The sequence below is a fragment of the Puma concolor genome, chromosome D1 (assembly GCF_028749965.1).
Source record: "Puma concolor isolate L17-30 chromosome D1, mPumCon1.1.hap2, whole genome shotgun sequence".
Lineage (NCBI taxonomy): Eukaryota > Metazoa > Chordata > Mammalia > Carnivora > Felidae > Puma > Puma concolor.
Genome location: NC_141676.1, coordinates 115,208,525 through 115,223,285, shown reverse-complemented (window position 1 = coordinate 115,223,285; position 14,761 = coordinate 115,208,525). Strand labels below are relative to the sequence as shown.

The 14,761-nt window shown below is 44.9% G+C and overlaps 1 protein-coding gene across 2 annotated transcripts in view; it reads left to right on the top strand.

Moving 5' to 3' along the window:
• Positions 1-14,761, top strand: part of DYNC2H1 (dynein cytoplasmic 2 heavy chain 1) — a 341,612-nt gene that overhangs the window by 86,005 nt on the left and 240,846 nt on the right. For both annotated transcript variants that reach the window (XM_086679269.1, XM_086679270.1), the window contains exons 47-52: positions 396-563; positions 6,032-6,162; positions 6,802-7,050; positions 7,723-7,831; positions 10,357-10,470; positions 11,678-11,820. In XM_086679269.1, the coding sequence (XP_086535395.1) occupies positions 396-563; positions 6,032-6,162; positions 6,802-7,050; positions 7,723-7,831; positions 10,357-10,470; positions 11,678-11,820 (914 nt within the window). The remainder of the gene's footprint in view (positions 1-395; positions 564-6,031; positions 6,163-6,801; positions 7,051-7,722; positions 7,832-10,356; positions 10,471-11,677; positions 11,821-14,761) is intronic.

Sequence of the window (14,761 nt, the reverse complement as noted above, 5' to 3'; positions counted from 1 at the left end):
TGTTAATATTAAATTTAAATATTAACATTCAATTTAAACCTTAATATTGAAATATAACATCGTGGCTTTTCTTCTAAACTTTATGATCGTCACTGTTAAAATTTGATTTGGGAAAAATAAAATCATTATTCGTGTTTGATACTCTTTTTAGAATTAGTATTTTTATTGAACTAGGGATAATGATGCTTACTGTATTTTATAAATGATCAAAACAACTTTACCAACTTATTAACACATTGAATTTTAATTTTTTCCCCTTTTCTTCTTTGTATCTGACGCCAACGTGACGGTATGCAGATTCTCATTCTTTATTTCTTTCTAATACTGTGTTGAAACAGACTATTTGCAGGTCATTTGAACTTTCTTAGAACTAAAGAAAATGTTCTCTTTTTTAGGGTCCTCAAACCATCCACTAGATTATGTGTTAGAAATCGTAGCGTATGAAGCACGGCGCTTATTTCGTGACAAAATTGTTGGTGCAAAGGAACTTCATTTATTTGACAGCATTTTAACATCAGTGTTTCAAGGAGATTGGGGCTCAGATATATTAGATAATATGGCAGGTAATCTTTGTGGAGTTTATGTGAATATATAAATGTTTTGAGAACCGTACCCTTATTTTTCTTACTAATAGCATGATTTCATATACTATACAAGTGAAAAGTTTGGATAATTTTAATGTTTTTTTTACTATAAGCAAATGCTCTTTTCCTTTTTGCTAGATTTCAATAATCATATGCTAAATAAAATATAATGACAATAATTGTTTTCTTGGATTTAGCCATAGTGTTTTATATTTTTAATTCAGAATTCTATTTCCTGAAGGATTTTTACTGGCAAATGTTTTTCTCAAGCCATATGTGTAGGAAACTTTGAGACCATTGGGAAAATCCGTATTTTGATTATAGTTAAGCCTTGCATTCTCCTGGCTGTCACTGCACACGACATCGTCAGCATAGAGCTTCTCTCAGGCTCTGGTTACTGGCTTCGCCCCTGGTAGGACAGGCTGTGTGTAACGCCACTCCCCGCCGGCAGCCCAGTTGCTTTGGCATCTGTTACCGCTTAATCACCAGGCTGCGCTCTGAAGATTGCTCAGGGGGTGGTTTGTGTGATTGGAAAGCCATCACAGCGAAAGGGCTTTTGGTACCGTAACGTGGAGACCGTAACATGGAAGTATTTCCCAATAAACCCCTTTCAAGCTGCAAAATGAGTTTCTATCCCGTTAGACTGTCTCATGTAGTACGTTCTACATCTATGTTACCAGATTTGACTGGTCCCAGGGTCATGGTTGCATACAGCCAAAGGGGATCTGGACTGTTAGGAAGATGTTGAGCCTGACAGAGGGAATTTTCTTGGAGCTGCTAGAGTTTCAGAATCAGGAAGTGAGTTGGAGAAGCGAGGCAGGTGGGCATGCCTGATGGTAGTTGGAAGTTGGCTTGATTTTGAGTGTGGGTTTGTCAGGGCTTCCTGGAGTTCTCATTGTGTGGCGTGGAGAGCTTTGTTTTCTAACCGGTGCGGTCTTTCTCAGTCTGAGAATTGGGTGTGTAGTGTCTCTTCTTGCAGAGAAAGGAGCATGTCCTTTGGGCCTTAGATAGTGTCAGTGTCTTATTGGGTATTTGAATTCTCTAGCGTTTGTTATCTTTCAGAGCCTCCTTTGTAGGACTCAGTAAATAATATATGCTTTTTTTCCCTTACCATTTTACTTTTCAAGGAAAGATTGCATTTTTTAAAAAGTATAGCCTTGATATATGTTCTGTGTAGGCAAATAAGATTTTCACATAGTGGAGTATTAAGAAAAATTTAATCTTGGAGAGTTAAAAATAAATGAGATACATTCTTGTGCTCAAGAAACGTGTAATCTAGTGGTAGATGCAGATGTGAAAGTCTTTGTTTGCAATGGTAGCTATTGATAGTGTGTTTAGACGCCATGAAAATTTGTGCAAGTAGTTAAACTGTTAATTATAATAGAGAATGAAGTGTTGTACGATTACTCTAACTTTTCTGAATATATTTGGGATAAATGCTAGATGGTAGATATGTAGAAGAGGTAGAGACTAATTCTTTTTTGAGGGAGCTACTTTCAAGCTTTTTAAAATGAACTTTTTTGGGACGTCTGGGAGGCTCAGCCTGTTGGGTGTCTGACTCTTGATCTTGGCTCAGGTCACAATCTCATGATTCATGGGCTTGAGCCTGGAGTTGGGCTCTGCACTGACAGTGCGGAGCCTGCTTGGGATTCTCTCTACGTCTCTCTCTGCCTCTCTCTGCTCCTGCCCTGCCGGTGTGCTCTCTTTATCCCTGTCTCTCTCAAACAAAACAAACTTAAAAAGAAAAGAATTTTTTATCTTGTGATCATCATAGATTAACCTACAGTTGTAAGAATTTACACAGACCGAGCACACGTGCCTTCTACGTGGTCTCTCCATGGTAACAGCTGGCAGAATTACAGTAGAACGTCTCGGACAGGGTGTTGGCATCGCTCTAGTTTTATACAGAATATCACCACAGAGATCTGTCGTGTCGCCCTTTTGTGGCCACATCTGCTGCTCTGCAAACCACCCTTCTGTTCTGTGTTTAATTTTGCCGTTTCTTACTTTCGATCAGAATAATTCTCTGCAGACCCGTGTGGGTGGCTTGGGGTTTCAGTGGTTTGTTCCTTCTTAGTGCTGAGTAGGTGTTCAGGTACACTTCCATTTCCCAAACGCTTTACTTGTTGAAGGCCATCTGGGTTATGTTCGGTGTGTGTTAGACCGTTAGGAGGAAGGTGCTAGAACAACTCATGTAGGGATTTTTACGTGAAAATACATTGTTTGTCTGCGATAAATGGTCATCCGTGCACTTGTGGGAGCGTCCAGTGCTTCTGTGCTCGGTGTTTGAAAACCACCGCCGACTCTTTCCTACAATGGCTGTGCCACTTCCCATCCCCATCAGCAGTATGGACGTAAGCCAGGTGCTGCACATCCTCGCCAGCGTTTGGGGTTGTCTCCACTGTCCTCCAGTCAGCCGTCTGGTAGCGTGTCTGGGTGTGTCATCGCAGTCTGTGCTCTGCCAGCCGCCACTGCAGCTGGACGTCTTCTCGGGCTCCTTCGCCGCCTCTGTATCCTTTCAAGTGACATATTTCTGTGTGCGTCTTATTCACTTTCTCTTGGGATGGTTTATCTTTATTGTTGAGTTTTGAGCGTTCTTTGTATATTACAGACACTAGCTGTTCGTTAAATACATGGTTTGCAAACACACTCTCCCCCACTGTCACTTGTCTTTTCATCCTTTTAACAGGGTCTCCCACAGCTAAGTATTTTAATTTTACGAAGCACAACTTACTATTTTTTTAATGGTTATTTATTTTGAGAGAGAGACGGTGTGAGCAAGGGAGGAGCAGAGAGAGAGATGGAGACAGAGAATCCCAAGCAGGCTCCGAGCTGTCAGCACAGAGCCCAATGCGGGGCTCGAACTCAGGGAACTGTAAGATTGTAATCTGAGCCAAAACCAAGAGTCGGACACTTAACCGACTGAGTCACCCAGGCACCCTGTCTTTTTAATTTTTTTTAAGGATCTTTTGGTGTCAAGTTTAAGAATTCCAACTGGTCCTATATCCTGAAGACTTTCTCCTACATTTTTTTCCTAAAAGTTTTACGGTTTTGTTTTAAGTCAGTGGTCCGCTCTGAGTTAATTTCTGTATAAAGAGTGAGACGGGGTCACTTTACTTGCTGATGGATGCCCACCTGCTCCAGGGCCATTGTTTGAAAAGGGAACTTTGCTCCCTCGACTTGGTTTTGCCCCTTTGTCCAAAACGGGTTTGTGTGACTATATTTCTAGGTTCTCTGTTTTTTTCCATCGATTTTATGTCTGTCCTTCCACCAGGACCCCGCTGTCTTGATTCCTGTCAAATAATAAATCTTGAAATTGGGATGACTCACTTCTACTTTCTTGTTCTTTTTTGGAGTTGTTGTAGCTATTTAAGTTCCTTTGACTTTCTAGATCTATTTTACGGTAACCTTACCTATAAATATGGTTGCTAAGCTTTTGATAGGAATTGCATTAACTCTGTGTATTGGTTTGGGGAGGATTGACACCTTCATTATGTTGAGTCTTCCTTTCCGTGAACATGATTTATCTGTCTGTTTATTTGGATGTTCTGTGTTTTCTTTCCTCAGTGTCGTCTAGTTTTCACCATGTAAGTGTCGTACGTACCTTGTTAGATTAACACCTACGGTTGTACAGTTTTTGAGCACTGCAGACGGTGACAGTGTGTGAGGATGATTCTACTGAGTGAGGTGGAGGGAAGGGCATTCCAGACACGGGACAAGCATATGCGTAGAATCACCGGCTAAGGGAACTGGAGTGTGCAGTGGGATGCGGATGCAGACTGGGGGTGCAGGTGGCCAGTGGAGGCAGGTTAGATGCAGATGAGGAGTTGGGCTGTTTGTCCTCAGGCGGTGGGGAGCTCTGTGCCGGTGGAGTGCTGGGGCACAGCCCGCCTGCCGCCTGTCGTGTGCTTCTCTGGGAGTGGCGAGGGTGTAGCCAGAGGGACAGAGGCTCGAGGCAGGGATCTGAGCCGGGTGAGGCACGATGACACATGGAGACGATGAGTTCAGTTTTCTGTGTTTCAGGTGTGCAGGTGTCTTGAGTGTCTTTGGGGGCATCCTCGTAAGGTTTGTCAGGTCTGGGAGGGTAGGGTAGCGGCCGTGTCTTTCTGTCTCCTTCTCTCCAGCAGGGTTCTCCCTGCAGAGAAGTGCAGGGTTGAAACTCAGGTGTGCCGTAGGCAAGCCTGTCAGGCATGTCTGGAACACCTGGAAGTTTGGGAGCACACGAGAGCTTGGGACACTTGCCCGGAGAGAGGTGGTGAGTAGGTTTGGGCCTAGAGGCCGTCGCTGGTTCAAGGCACAGAGCAACATGGAGTAATTCAAGGGGGGTGGTTAGGATTCAAGAAGAGCAGGCTGAGTTTGGATCCCAGGGGAGGTGAAAGTAAACGGGATAGGCAGGAGACTGAGGACACGTGGCCGGGGCCTGATGAGCGCGGGTGTCCAGGGGCAAGGGACACGCTCCGGGAGCCCAGCGGGTGATGAGGGCGCCTTGACCACGATGGAGGTGTGGTCTGGCGGTCCTGGCGGGGTTTCCCAAGGCGGGGCTGTCGTGCGGTGCGTCCACAGCTGACAGACGAGGCAAGAGAAAGGAGAGAAGCTCAAAGAAGCTGGGGTCCCGGATCTTACGGCCTCGGGGCCCAGCCCGCGCCGGCGAGGGTCTGTGCCCACACGCGTCGCGAGGGGAGAGGTGTGCAGACTTTCCTGTGTGCTCATGGGGGCGCCCCTGTGAGGGCTTTCAGGGGGAGTTTCTGGGGGGTTTGTTTGCTACTTAAAATTCAGCGAATTTTTCTTTGAGAATTAGGGCTGTTGATGGTAGTAATAAATTTGTGTTCTTGCACACGGAGAGTTTTGAGTTTGTTTTATATGCCAATTTTATATGTTTTAATCTACAATTTATATGGACATTCTGGAGAAGGAGAAGGGAAAAGGGAGAAATGGTGGAAGTGAGAACCCTAGGGGAGCATTAGGAGGAAGATGTTTCATTTGGGGAAGAAGTGGGGTCGGAGATAGAACAGGGACACCATCAGTTCCTTTTCAGTAGTAGTTTGATAGTGCAGTGAGGTGTGGGTGCTGTAACTGAGTTGATTGATCTTATGAACTATGCTGTATAGGAATTTACCTTTGTGTTTCTGGGGATCGTCTTACTTGGGCTGATGAACTTTTCAAGTTTAGTGAGCGGGGTGCACGGGTGGTGCAGGCAGTTGAGCATCCACCTCTTGGTTTCGGCCCAGGTCTTGATCCCAGGGCATGGAATTGAGCCCTGCGTTGGTTCCATGCTGGGTGTGGAGCCCGCATGAGATTCTCTCTCCCTCTGCCCCTGTCCCACACTCTTATGCCATCTTTCTCTCTCTCAAAATACAAAATAAAAGTTAAAAAGGAGCAATGCAGTTCCTGATGCTGCCATTACAAATAACACACAGAAAACAGAAGAATACCTTTTATTTCTACAGACAGTTTCTATGTTACATGGGGAGCCCGACACAGTTCAGGAGCAAGGCCAGCCCCTGGGCAGCCCCTGCCTCCACACGGAAAACCGCTTGGGAAACTGAGCTCTGCAGATCTCAAGGATGTTATTAAGAAGGTATAATATCAATCAGGAATTTGAGTTGGGGTTTTGTTATGATTGCAGGCATTTAAAAAGCATCTTGTGGGGCGCCTGGGTGGCGCAGTCGGTTAAGTGTCCGACTTCAGCCAGGTCACGATCTCGCGGTCCGTGAGTTCGAGCCCGGCGTCAGGCTCTGGGCTGATGGCTCGGAGCCTGGAGCCTGTTTCCGATTCTGTGTCTCCCTCTCTCTCTGCCCCTCCCCCGTTCATGCTCTGTCTCTCTCTGTCCCAAAAATAAATAAAAAACGTTGAAAAAAAAAAAAATTTAAAAAGCATCTTGTAAGCTTTTTGAGACTTGCAAAGATTATAAATTGACATTTTTGTAATTAAACTGAAACTTCTCACTATGTCTTACTAGTTATATTGATGATGTCCACAAGTATGTGACTATTGTGAGGCCTTGAACTTGCTTGGCCTCATAGAAGTCTTTCTGGAGGAAGTGCCATAGACCTGGAATCCTGGTTAGGCTGTGGGGTGTGAGATGACATACAGTCACACTGAAGCCTTTCCCAGAGTGTATCAAAACTACACATCTTACTCTAGATAATTAACATTTTTATTCTATAATTGAGTATATATTAATTACAAAATATTCTTTGTGATTTTTTTTTAAAAGGGCCTTATTCATTATGGACGAGATAACCAGATGTTAGATATTTTACTTTTCCAAGAAGTCCTGGAGTATGTGTCCAGGACAGACAGAGTGCTGAGCTGCCCCGGGGGCTCCCTGCTGCTGGCGGGACGCAGCGGGGTAGGCCGCCGCACCGTCACGTCCTTAGTGAGCCACATGCACGGGGCCATGCTGTTTTCTCCGAAGATCTCCAGAGGGTATGAACTGAAGCAGTTCAAAAATGATATCAAACATGTGAGTTACTCAAAGTCTTTTCCTTTATTTGGTTTTACATCACAATTAGTTATTCTAGAAGCCTTCAGAGAGAACTTCACGTCTCTGAGATGCAACATAACCTTTAATTTTGATGACTATTTTCCCCGTGGCTATTAGAAAATTCTATTTTTATGTACACATAGAAAAAAGATTCTTCGTACGATTTCTAGCTTTCAGGTACCCCAGATTATGAGACATTAGGTGGGCATGGAAGATAAAAGGATAGAATTTCTGTAGGACATATGAGGATATGTTTAAAAATGATCATCTGTCTTAGTTGTAAAATAATTAAGATTTCCCTCAACTATTTGTTCGTGGACTGGATTTATTTTCCAAACTCTATGGCTAGAGTTTAATTTTTCGTTTTGGTAACAAAGAAGAAAAGGAAGTGGGGGGGAAGGAGGAAAGTGGGAGGGGAGGAAGGAGGGATGAGGGAAGGAAGGAGGAAGGAAGAAGAGGAGGAAGGAGGGAGGGAAGGAAGGAAGGGAGGGAGAAGGAAGGAGGGACGGAGGGAGGAGGAAGGGGGGAGGAGGGAAGGGAGGAGGAAAGAGGGAGGGAAGAAGGAAGGGGAGGAGTTTCCTTACATAAAGGACAGAAGTCTGCCCGTGCTGCCGTGTGATTGGTGCGAAATGAGATTTTGTGATGGTGCAGGTGCTGTATCTTGCTGGTGTGGAAGCTCAGCAGGTGGTTTTACTTCTTGAGGACTACCAGTTAGTCCATCCCACCTTTCTGGAGATGATCAACAGCCTCTTGTCTTCAGGCAAGTGCATGATTTCTATTCCGAAAAGTAAAAATAGTGATGTAAAAATTATTCAAATAAATTACCTTGTGTAAAAGTATGTCTCAGAGAACATTTGGCTTGGGTTTTACTAAGTTGACATGGGGTGAAACGCTCCCACAGCTGGAGAGTTGAGAAGCCTCATTTTTATAAAACCAAGAGACGGAAGGATTACATAAACAGGATTATTAATGTCGGTGAATGTTCCGAAGAGCTGCCATCTCACCTGCTTCTGGTGGGACTGCTGGCTGTTACCTTTTGGGAAAGCTCCCAGCCAGTGCTTGTTTAAAAAAATGTGCCCTTGAATACAGCACTTTTATTATCTGTGGAAATAATCGAGTTAGTGTGCAGGGAAACACATGGTCCAACTTATAAGAAAACAATCTGATGGGCCCTCACTGTCCAGCATTAGTGCAGTTGCTGAATAATGGCCTTCGTACGGGTGTGTGAATGCGGGTACATTTTCAGCCTCTGAGGCCTCCTGTTTCCCAAATTGTGGTCCGCTCCTGTTGTCTGTTGAGCCACCTGACCTTTTCTGTGGCTTCCTGGAGAAGACACTTGCAGTTTCCCATGTGTCTCCCTTTTCCGAAGAATTTATGAAATTTATTAGAATCTCTTCATGAGTAATCATGGTTAGAGTTGGTATGAGGTGGCTTAGTTTTAGACTTGGACCGAGATTGTTTTGTTATTTAAGTACAAAATAAACCTTGTTAAAAGCGAGTTTCAGCTGCATGAGTTAATCCATTGTGGAGACTTGCAGACAGACCTACGTGATGCGTTGGCCCTGGTAAGCTCTGAGATGAGTGGTCTTTTTTTTCCAGAACTTAGCAGCTTTGGTTGATGAAAACATTTAATTTCTAGGCCAAAGTGTCTCTACACTTGGCTGTACCACTGAGAGCAGACCGGGACTCTAGAGGACAGGTGGCCGGCCAGTCTCTGGCACAAGTTCCGCGGCTGCTGTGGTAGGAGCGAGAGGTCCTGGGCAAGCTTGGGTGTCAGGACCTTCTTACGGCATAGCCTCCTGAGATCTTGCTGCTGTGTTTCCTGCACACCACTTCCCTTGTCACTAGATGGAGGCCTTTCATTAGGGATGAGATAGACTGGTCTACCAATACACAGCTTTTTGTTTGGGGTTTTTCATTTTGTTTTGTTTGTGAAAGCAAACATGCAGATGAGCGCTGATGTGGGAATTATTGTTTTTATCTTAAGATAAGTTGGGCGTTGTCATCAAGTTATAACTGCAAAAATCATAAGCTAAATTTTATCGACATTTTTAGCAAAAAAGTATTTGAAAAATACTTTCAGAGAAAATAGACCTTTGTCTCTTTTTTTGTGTTTTAAACTCTTATTTTCTATAGAGGGGGTTTACGCATGTAAGTAGAGCTAACTTTTCTTGTTAATTTGAAGGAGTCAAAAGTGTCTAGGCATGGCTGAAATTTATGGCAAGACATAGAGTAGATTTGTGTGTGCGTGTGTTTGGATACGTACCAGTTTGGGGGATGGGCAGCATTCCCACACCTCTGAGTTGACCCTGAAGAAAAGTAGGGTCTGCCTGTGGTGGGACCTGCATGAATGCCCTGCTTTGGACATGTGGCCCAAGGGTCATCTTAGAGTTTCTTGCAAACTTTAAATATACTGGCTTAACAGAGATTTATTAGACACCTGTTATGTGCCAGATCTGGTTCTAAATACTGGGTTTATAGAGGTGAATAAGATATAATTCAGCCCTCTATTAAATACTCATAGTCTTAATCCAGTTTGATTTGCCTTTCATCACTCTGTTGCCTTATAGCAGGGCTATGGGTTAGTTCTCCTGATGCATAATGCAAGTTCACCCATCCATCCATCTATTCATCCATCCATCCATCCATCCATTCATTCATTCATCTAATAAACATTCATGTTCCAGGTACTTTGCTAAGTATGTTCTAAGATAAATGTTGAACATGATCAAATATTTGTCCTCTGGGAATTCAGAAGCTGATTGAAATACTTCATGATTACATGATGTGATAAATACTGAACTGTGATATGTTTAGATACGTGGAAAAAAAAGATCCTTCCCCAGTGCACGGGAGTCAGGGAAGGCTCATGGGCATGGGGGTCAGTACAGGAGTGTCTCATAGGGCAACAGGAAATATGGGGGGGGGGAATGGGCAGAGGAAGATTGTGGGTATAGATTCACTATATTTATGGAACACACAGAAGTTCAGATGCTGGAATACAAGGTCTTGAATGCGAGGGGCAGAGAAGCAGCAGGAGAACCTGGAAAGATGGCTACATGGCTAGATTATCCACTGTCTTGAATGGCTTGCTTAGGAATCTGAGTTTTATCAAATGAAGGCGACAGGTAGGTTTGTGAGTATAGAGGCGATAGGATCATGTACTTTTGGAAACAGCTTGAATAAGAGCAGACTAGTACAAACACAGAGAAGGTATTGTAGATGTAAAATGTGTTTGGATTAGGGTATGCAGCTAAAATTCAAAAGAAATGCAATATTCCATAGGTGAAGTTCCTGGACTTTATACCCTTGAAGAATTAGAGCCTTTGCTGTTGCCTCTTAAAGATCAGGCTTCACAGGATGGTTTTTTTGGACCAGTCTTCAGTTATTTCACATACAGTAAGTGACTATATTCAGTTAATCAATTCAAACTCTGGTTCATGTGAAATAAATACCATTTAATTTGCTGTATTTGCTAATTAGGTTGCAAAGGTATCTTAAATCTTGGGTCTGTTTGGTATTTTGGTACTTTTTTCTTTTTCACGGTGCTTTTAGAAAACACGTAAGTAGCCTGAAGGCTTACCTATAGTAAAAGCATGTTAGCACAATTTTAGCAGAAGAGAAGGCAGAAAGTGTTCTAATGTTCTTTGGAATATTTACTTTGCTGCTTTTCTTTCTGTATGGTAAAAGTGGTGCTTAGGACCTCCTATCTTAGAAAATTCTGAAACTGTTTAGATTTTACCAGACTCTATGCTTTTTTTTTTTTTTTTAATGAAACAACTTTTTATTATCACAGAAGCAGTTTTATGTGCACTGTAGATATCTAAAATTGAATAAGTAAGTATAGGCAATGATATCATCACCCAGACATCACTACTACATTTATTTCCTTTTTTTCCCTAAAAGACCATTTATTATTGACATAGAGGAGTTGTTAGAGAGCTACCCTCCCTTCCCTGTCTGTCAAGTTTACAAGGTAATTCTACCACATCGCTAAGAAACAGATCATCCCAGTGCTATTTGAAACAATTTCAGAACATAGAAAATGAAGGAAAAGTTTCCAAATTCCTTTTTATGACTTATTTATATTGAAACAGGGAAAATATGTCTCCTAAAAGACAATCAGAGATCAATTTGCTTGTGAATATTGAAACTAAAATCCTTGAAAGAAAAATTGTAAAGTAGAATCCAGTATCATAGTTGAAAAGTAACATACAAAACAGGAACATGGTATATACACTTCTTCCTGAATTCCTTCTGGATCTTTCTCTTAACGTGAACATGCATGCGTGCACACACACACATACACGTGTGCGCGCGCACACACACACACACACACACACACACAAGTATACACTTCTTCCTGAATTCCTTCTGGATCTCTTCTCTTCACATGGGTGTGTGCATGCGCATGCACACACACCCAAGTATTTTTTAACAAAAGAAAAGATCATAAGTAGAATACTGTTTTATATAGCTTGTTTTTTGTAACAGCTACCATGTCATTTCAGAAATTGTTAAACTCATAAAAGTAGACCACATAAGGATTTCTCCAATTACTATTGTCATAATATGCATGATAATGATTTTCTTATTTTTTTTAAAGGAATTCAGCAAAACTTGCATATTGTCTTGATAATGGATTGTACGAATTTAAACTTCATAATAAACTGTGAGAGTAACCCAGCCTTGCATAAAAAATGCCAGGTGTTGTGGATGGAGGGCTGGTCAGACAGCAGTATGAGGAAAGTAAGTTCAATCCTGAAGTATGGAAATGAAAAATAAGCATATTCTTTCTGAAGTTACTGATTTTCACAACTCCCTCTGGTGTTTGTTATAATATTGTCTTAATTGTGCCACTGACCATAACACGTTTGAAAGCCTCTCCCTTCTCTTTATGTCCTGTACTCAACTTTAGTTGAGTACAGAAGTTCACGTTGAAGATTATGTTCTCAGTTGAGGACTGCGTAGAAAGCTACTGTACCTTAATAATTGTATTCCTTTCATTAACTAGCCTATCATAAGCCAGCTTATAATAGAACATTGCAGCAATAATTTTAGCAGTTTTTTAAATACGAATTTTAAATCTCTTAATATCTCCCGTTGCCGTGCTCAGTGTCTGGAGGGGAGTGTGTTTAAAGTGTGAATGCGAACCACCATCTTTGCCTGGAAACCTTACGTTGCTTGATCCATAATAGTTTTAATGTCTCTGAATAGTACGTATATTCTTGACCATTCACGTCTTCATTTTTGGGTGATCGAGGTACAGACTGTTGAGTCAGACCATGAGTCAGAGGGAGGAATGTGGTTTGGGACAATGGATGGGGTTTTCCGGAAGAGAACATTTTAGTTAGATTTCAGCAAGTAAGGGACAGGAAAGTCATTCTAGTCTGAGGAGGTCCCGCGAACGAGGGGCTTCAAGAAGTAGTGATTACTGGGTCTGTTACAGGTGCCGCCGTTCTGCACGTTGGGTCACAGCAGAGAAAAAGCAGACACCGGCCCCCGCCCTGGTGGGAGTCACAGTGTCGCGGGGGGGGGGGGGGGGGGTCCTCGGGGGCCGCTTGCTTTGTGAAGACCCCGAGATGAGAGCGTGCCTGGTGATTGTGAGGGTCAGCCGGCAGCCGAGTGAGACGTCACGAGGGATTCAGAGGGAGCGCGGTTGGAGAGGGGGTGGGGGGTAAGAGGACCGCGGTTAGGATGGGGCTTTGGAAGCTCTGCCTGGGGTTTTCCTTTCCCTGGAACGAGCCAGGGAGCCTTTGGAGGCTTTTCAGCAGGACCATTTTAATAATGTGTGAACGCGCTTACGTTGGCTTCCGGGGTGAGAACCGACCGTAGAGGGCGAGGGTCGGGCTGGTTTCAAAGCTGCCGCAGGTGCAGGCGAGAGGAAAGGACGACGTGCCTCGGGGACGTCGGGGAGCGGTGGTCGGATTCGGGACTGTTTTGCAGTAGAAACAGCAGGATTTGCGGACAGGTGTGCAGGGAAGCGAGCACTCCGGGATACTTCCAGGTACGTCGGCTCGAGTCCCCGGAGGGACCAGTCACCTGAGAAGAGACTGAGAAGAGCACGTCTGGAGGAGAACGTGAGGCTTCCGGTCTCCGACGTGCCTCGTACGAGACGCTGGACGTCCACGTGGCAGGGCGGAGCGGGCGTTTGGCTGGAGGGGCCTGGAGACAAGGGGGAGGCCGGACGTCGGGGATCCAACCCTGGGGATTGTCACGCTAGAGGCGGTGGCTGGAGCTGCGAGAGGGGACGATGCCGCTGGGGGACGGGTGTTGACGGACACCCGGGGGAGACGTTCAGGGCCCCGACGCGGCTCTTGGCCGTTCCCAAGTGGGCGTGCAGAGGGGGCGCCGCCGCGGCCGCGGAGGGGGCGCTCTGGGAAGTGGGAAGCGGTGCGGCGTCTGGCAGCCAGGCCCCGGGGCCCGTGCCGGGGTGCGGAGGGCCGCGGCGGGGCCGTCGGTGACCGCCGTCAGGCAGCGTCAGGTGGCGGTGGAAAAGGCCGTCTTGGAATGTGTCCCAGAGAGAAGAGGAGGAGGAGGGCTGGAGAGAGCGAGTCCTGTCACCTCTGGTGAGGGAGAGAGAGGCGGAGCGGAGGGGAGGGGGGTAGAAACCATGCCCGTTTAGGTTTTGAATGTGTAGACGGGATTTCTGGCACCGTGCACGACGAGGTCGCAGGATGTGACCCTTGGAGGTGGGGGCGATGGGCGGGGGGTGGGGGGGAGGTGGGAAAGGGAACACGAGAGGAGCTCGAGGAACCGAGAGGCTGACGTGTTAACAGGAGTCCTGAGAGTTACACGCCCTTTCAGTGCCTTTAGAGAGTGCCGTTTTTATCTCCGGGGGGGGGGGGGGGGGGGGGAGGGGGGAATGGAGGCACGGGGAACTGCGGGCCAGTCCAGGTAGGAGAACTTGGCTCAGGTGGCGTATGGTCTGGGGACGACTCTCTTCCGGCCAGCTCTGCCGAGGTACGTTTGACGAGCGTGGTGCCTGTTGAATGTGCGCGACGGCACGTTTTGATACGTGTGCGCGTCGTGAGACGTTCACGACAGACGGGCTAACGGACGTAAGGGACAGACCGCTTTTAAGCAAGCGGGCTGCCGAAGAAACACACTTGAGTGCATTTAGTGGATTTGAGTGGTTTTAGCCTCTCACAGAGGCTCCGACGTTTCGGCGGAAGGCGGTGAAGACGTTTGAGGAAAGCGCCGTGCTCCGGGTCGGGCTCCCCGCTGCCTTCAGGTTCTTCACCCGTTGCGGGATCTTTTGTGTGACATGTGTTCGGTCTGGGAGATTCAGAAGAGGATGTTTTGACCTGCACACCCGTGCTTTCCCGTTGCAAAAATGTCAGAGCTCCGCTTTAGTTTTTTCCCCAGGAAACGAAGACTTCTTTGCTTTTTTTTTTTTGTTGTTGTTAAATGAGTACTCTCACTAGATTATCGTATGTTCTATAATAATGATCTGTTGATGAAACGTGATTTTCTTATTTGTGATAGTGCAGTAACACAGCAGTAGCTTTTAGGATTATCAAGCATGACATTGTTAATTCCCGAATGATTTTCATTTGCTTTTAGTTGTTAGTCAAGAGACCTCAGAATCCTTACTATTCCTTTATGCCTTGATGCCCGAAAAAGCATTTTATTATTATTACTTTATGATCTTAATTGCTATTTGTGATTATTTTGTAATTTAATCCAA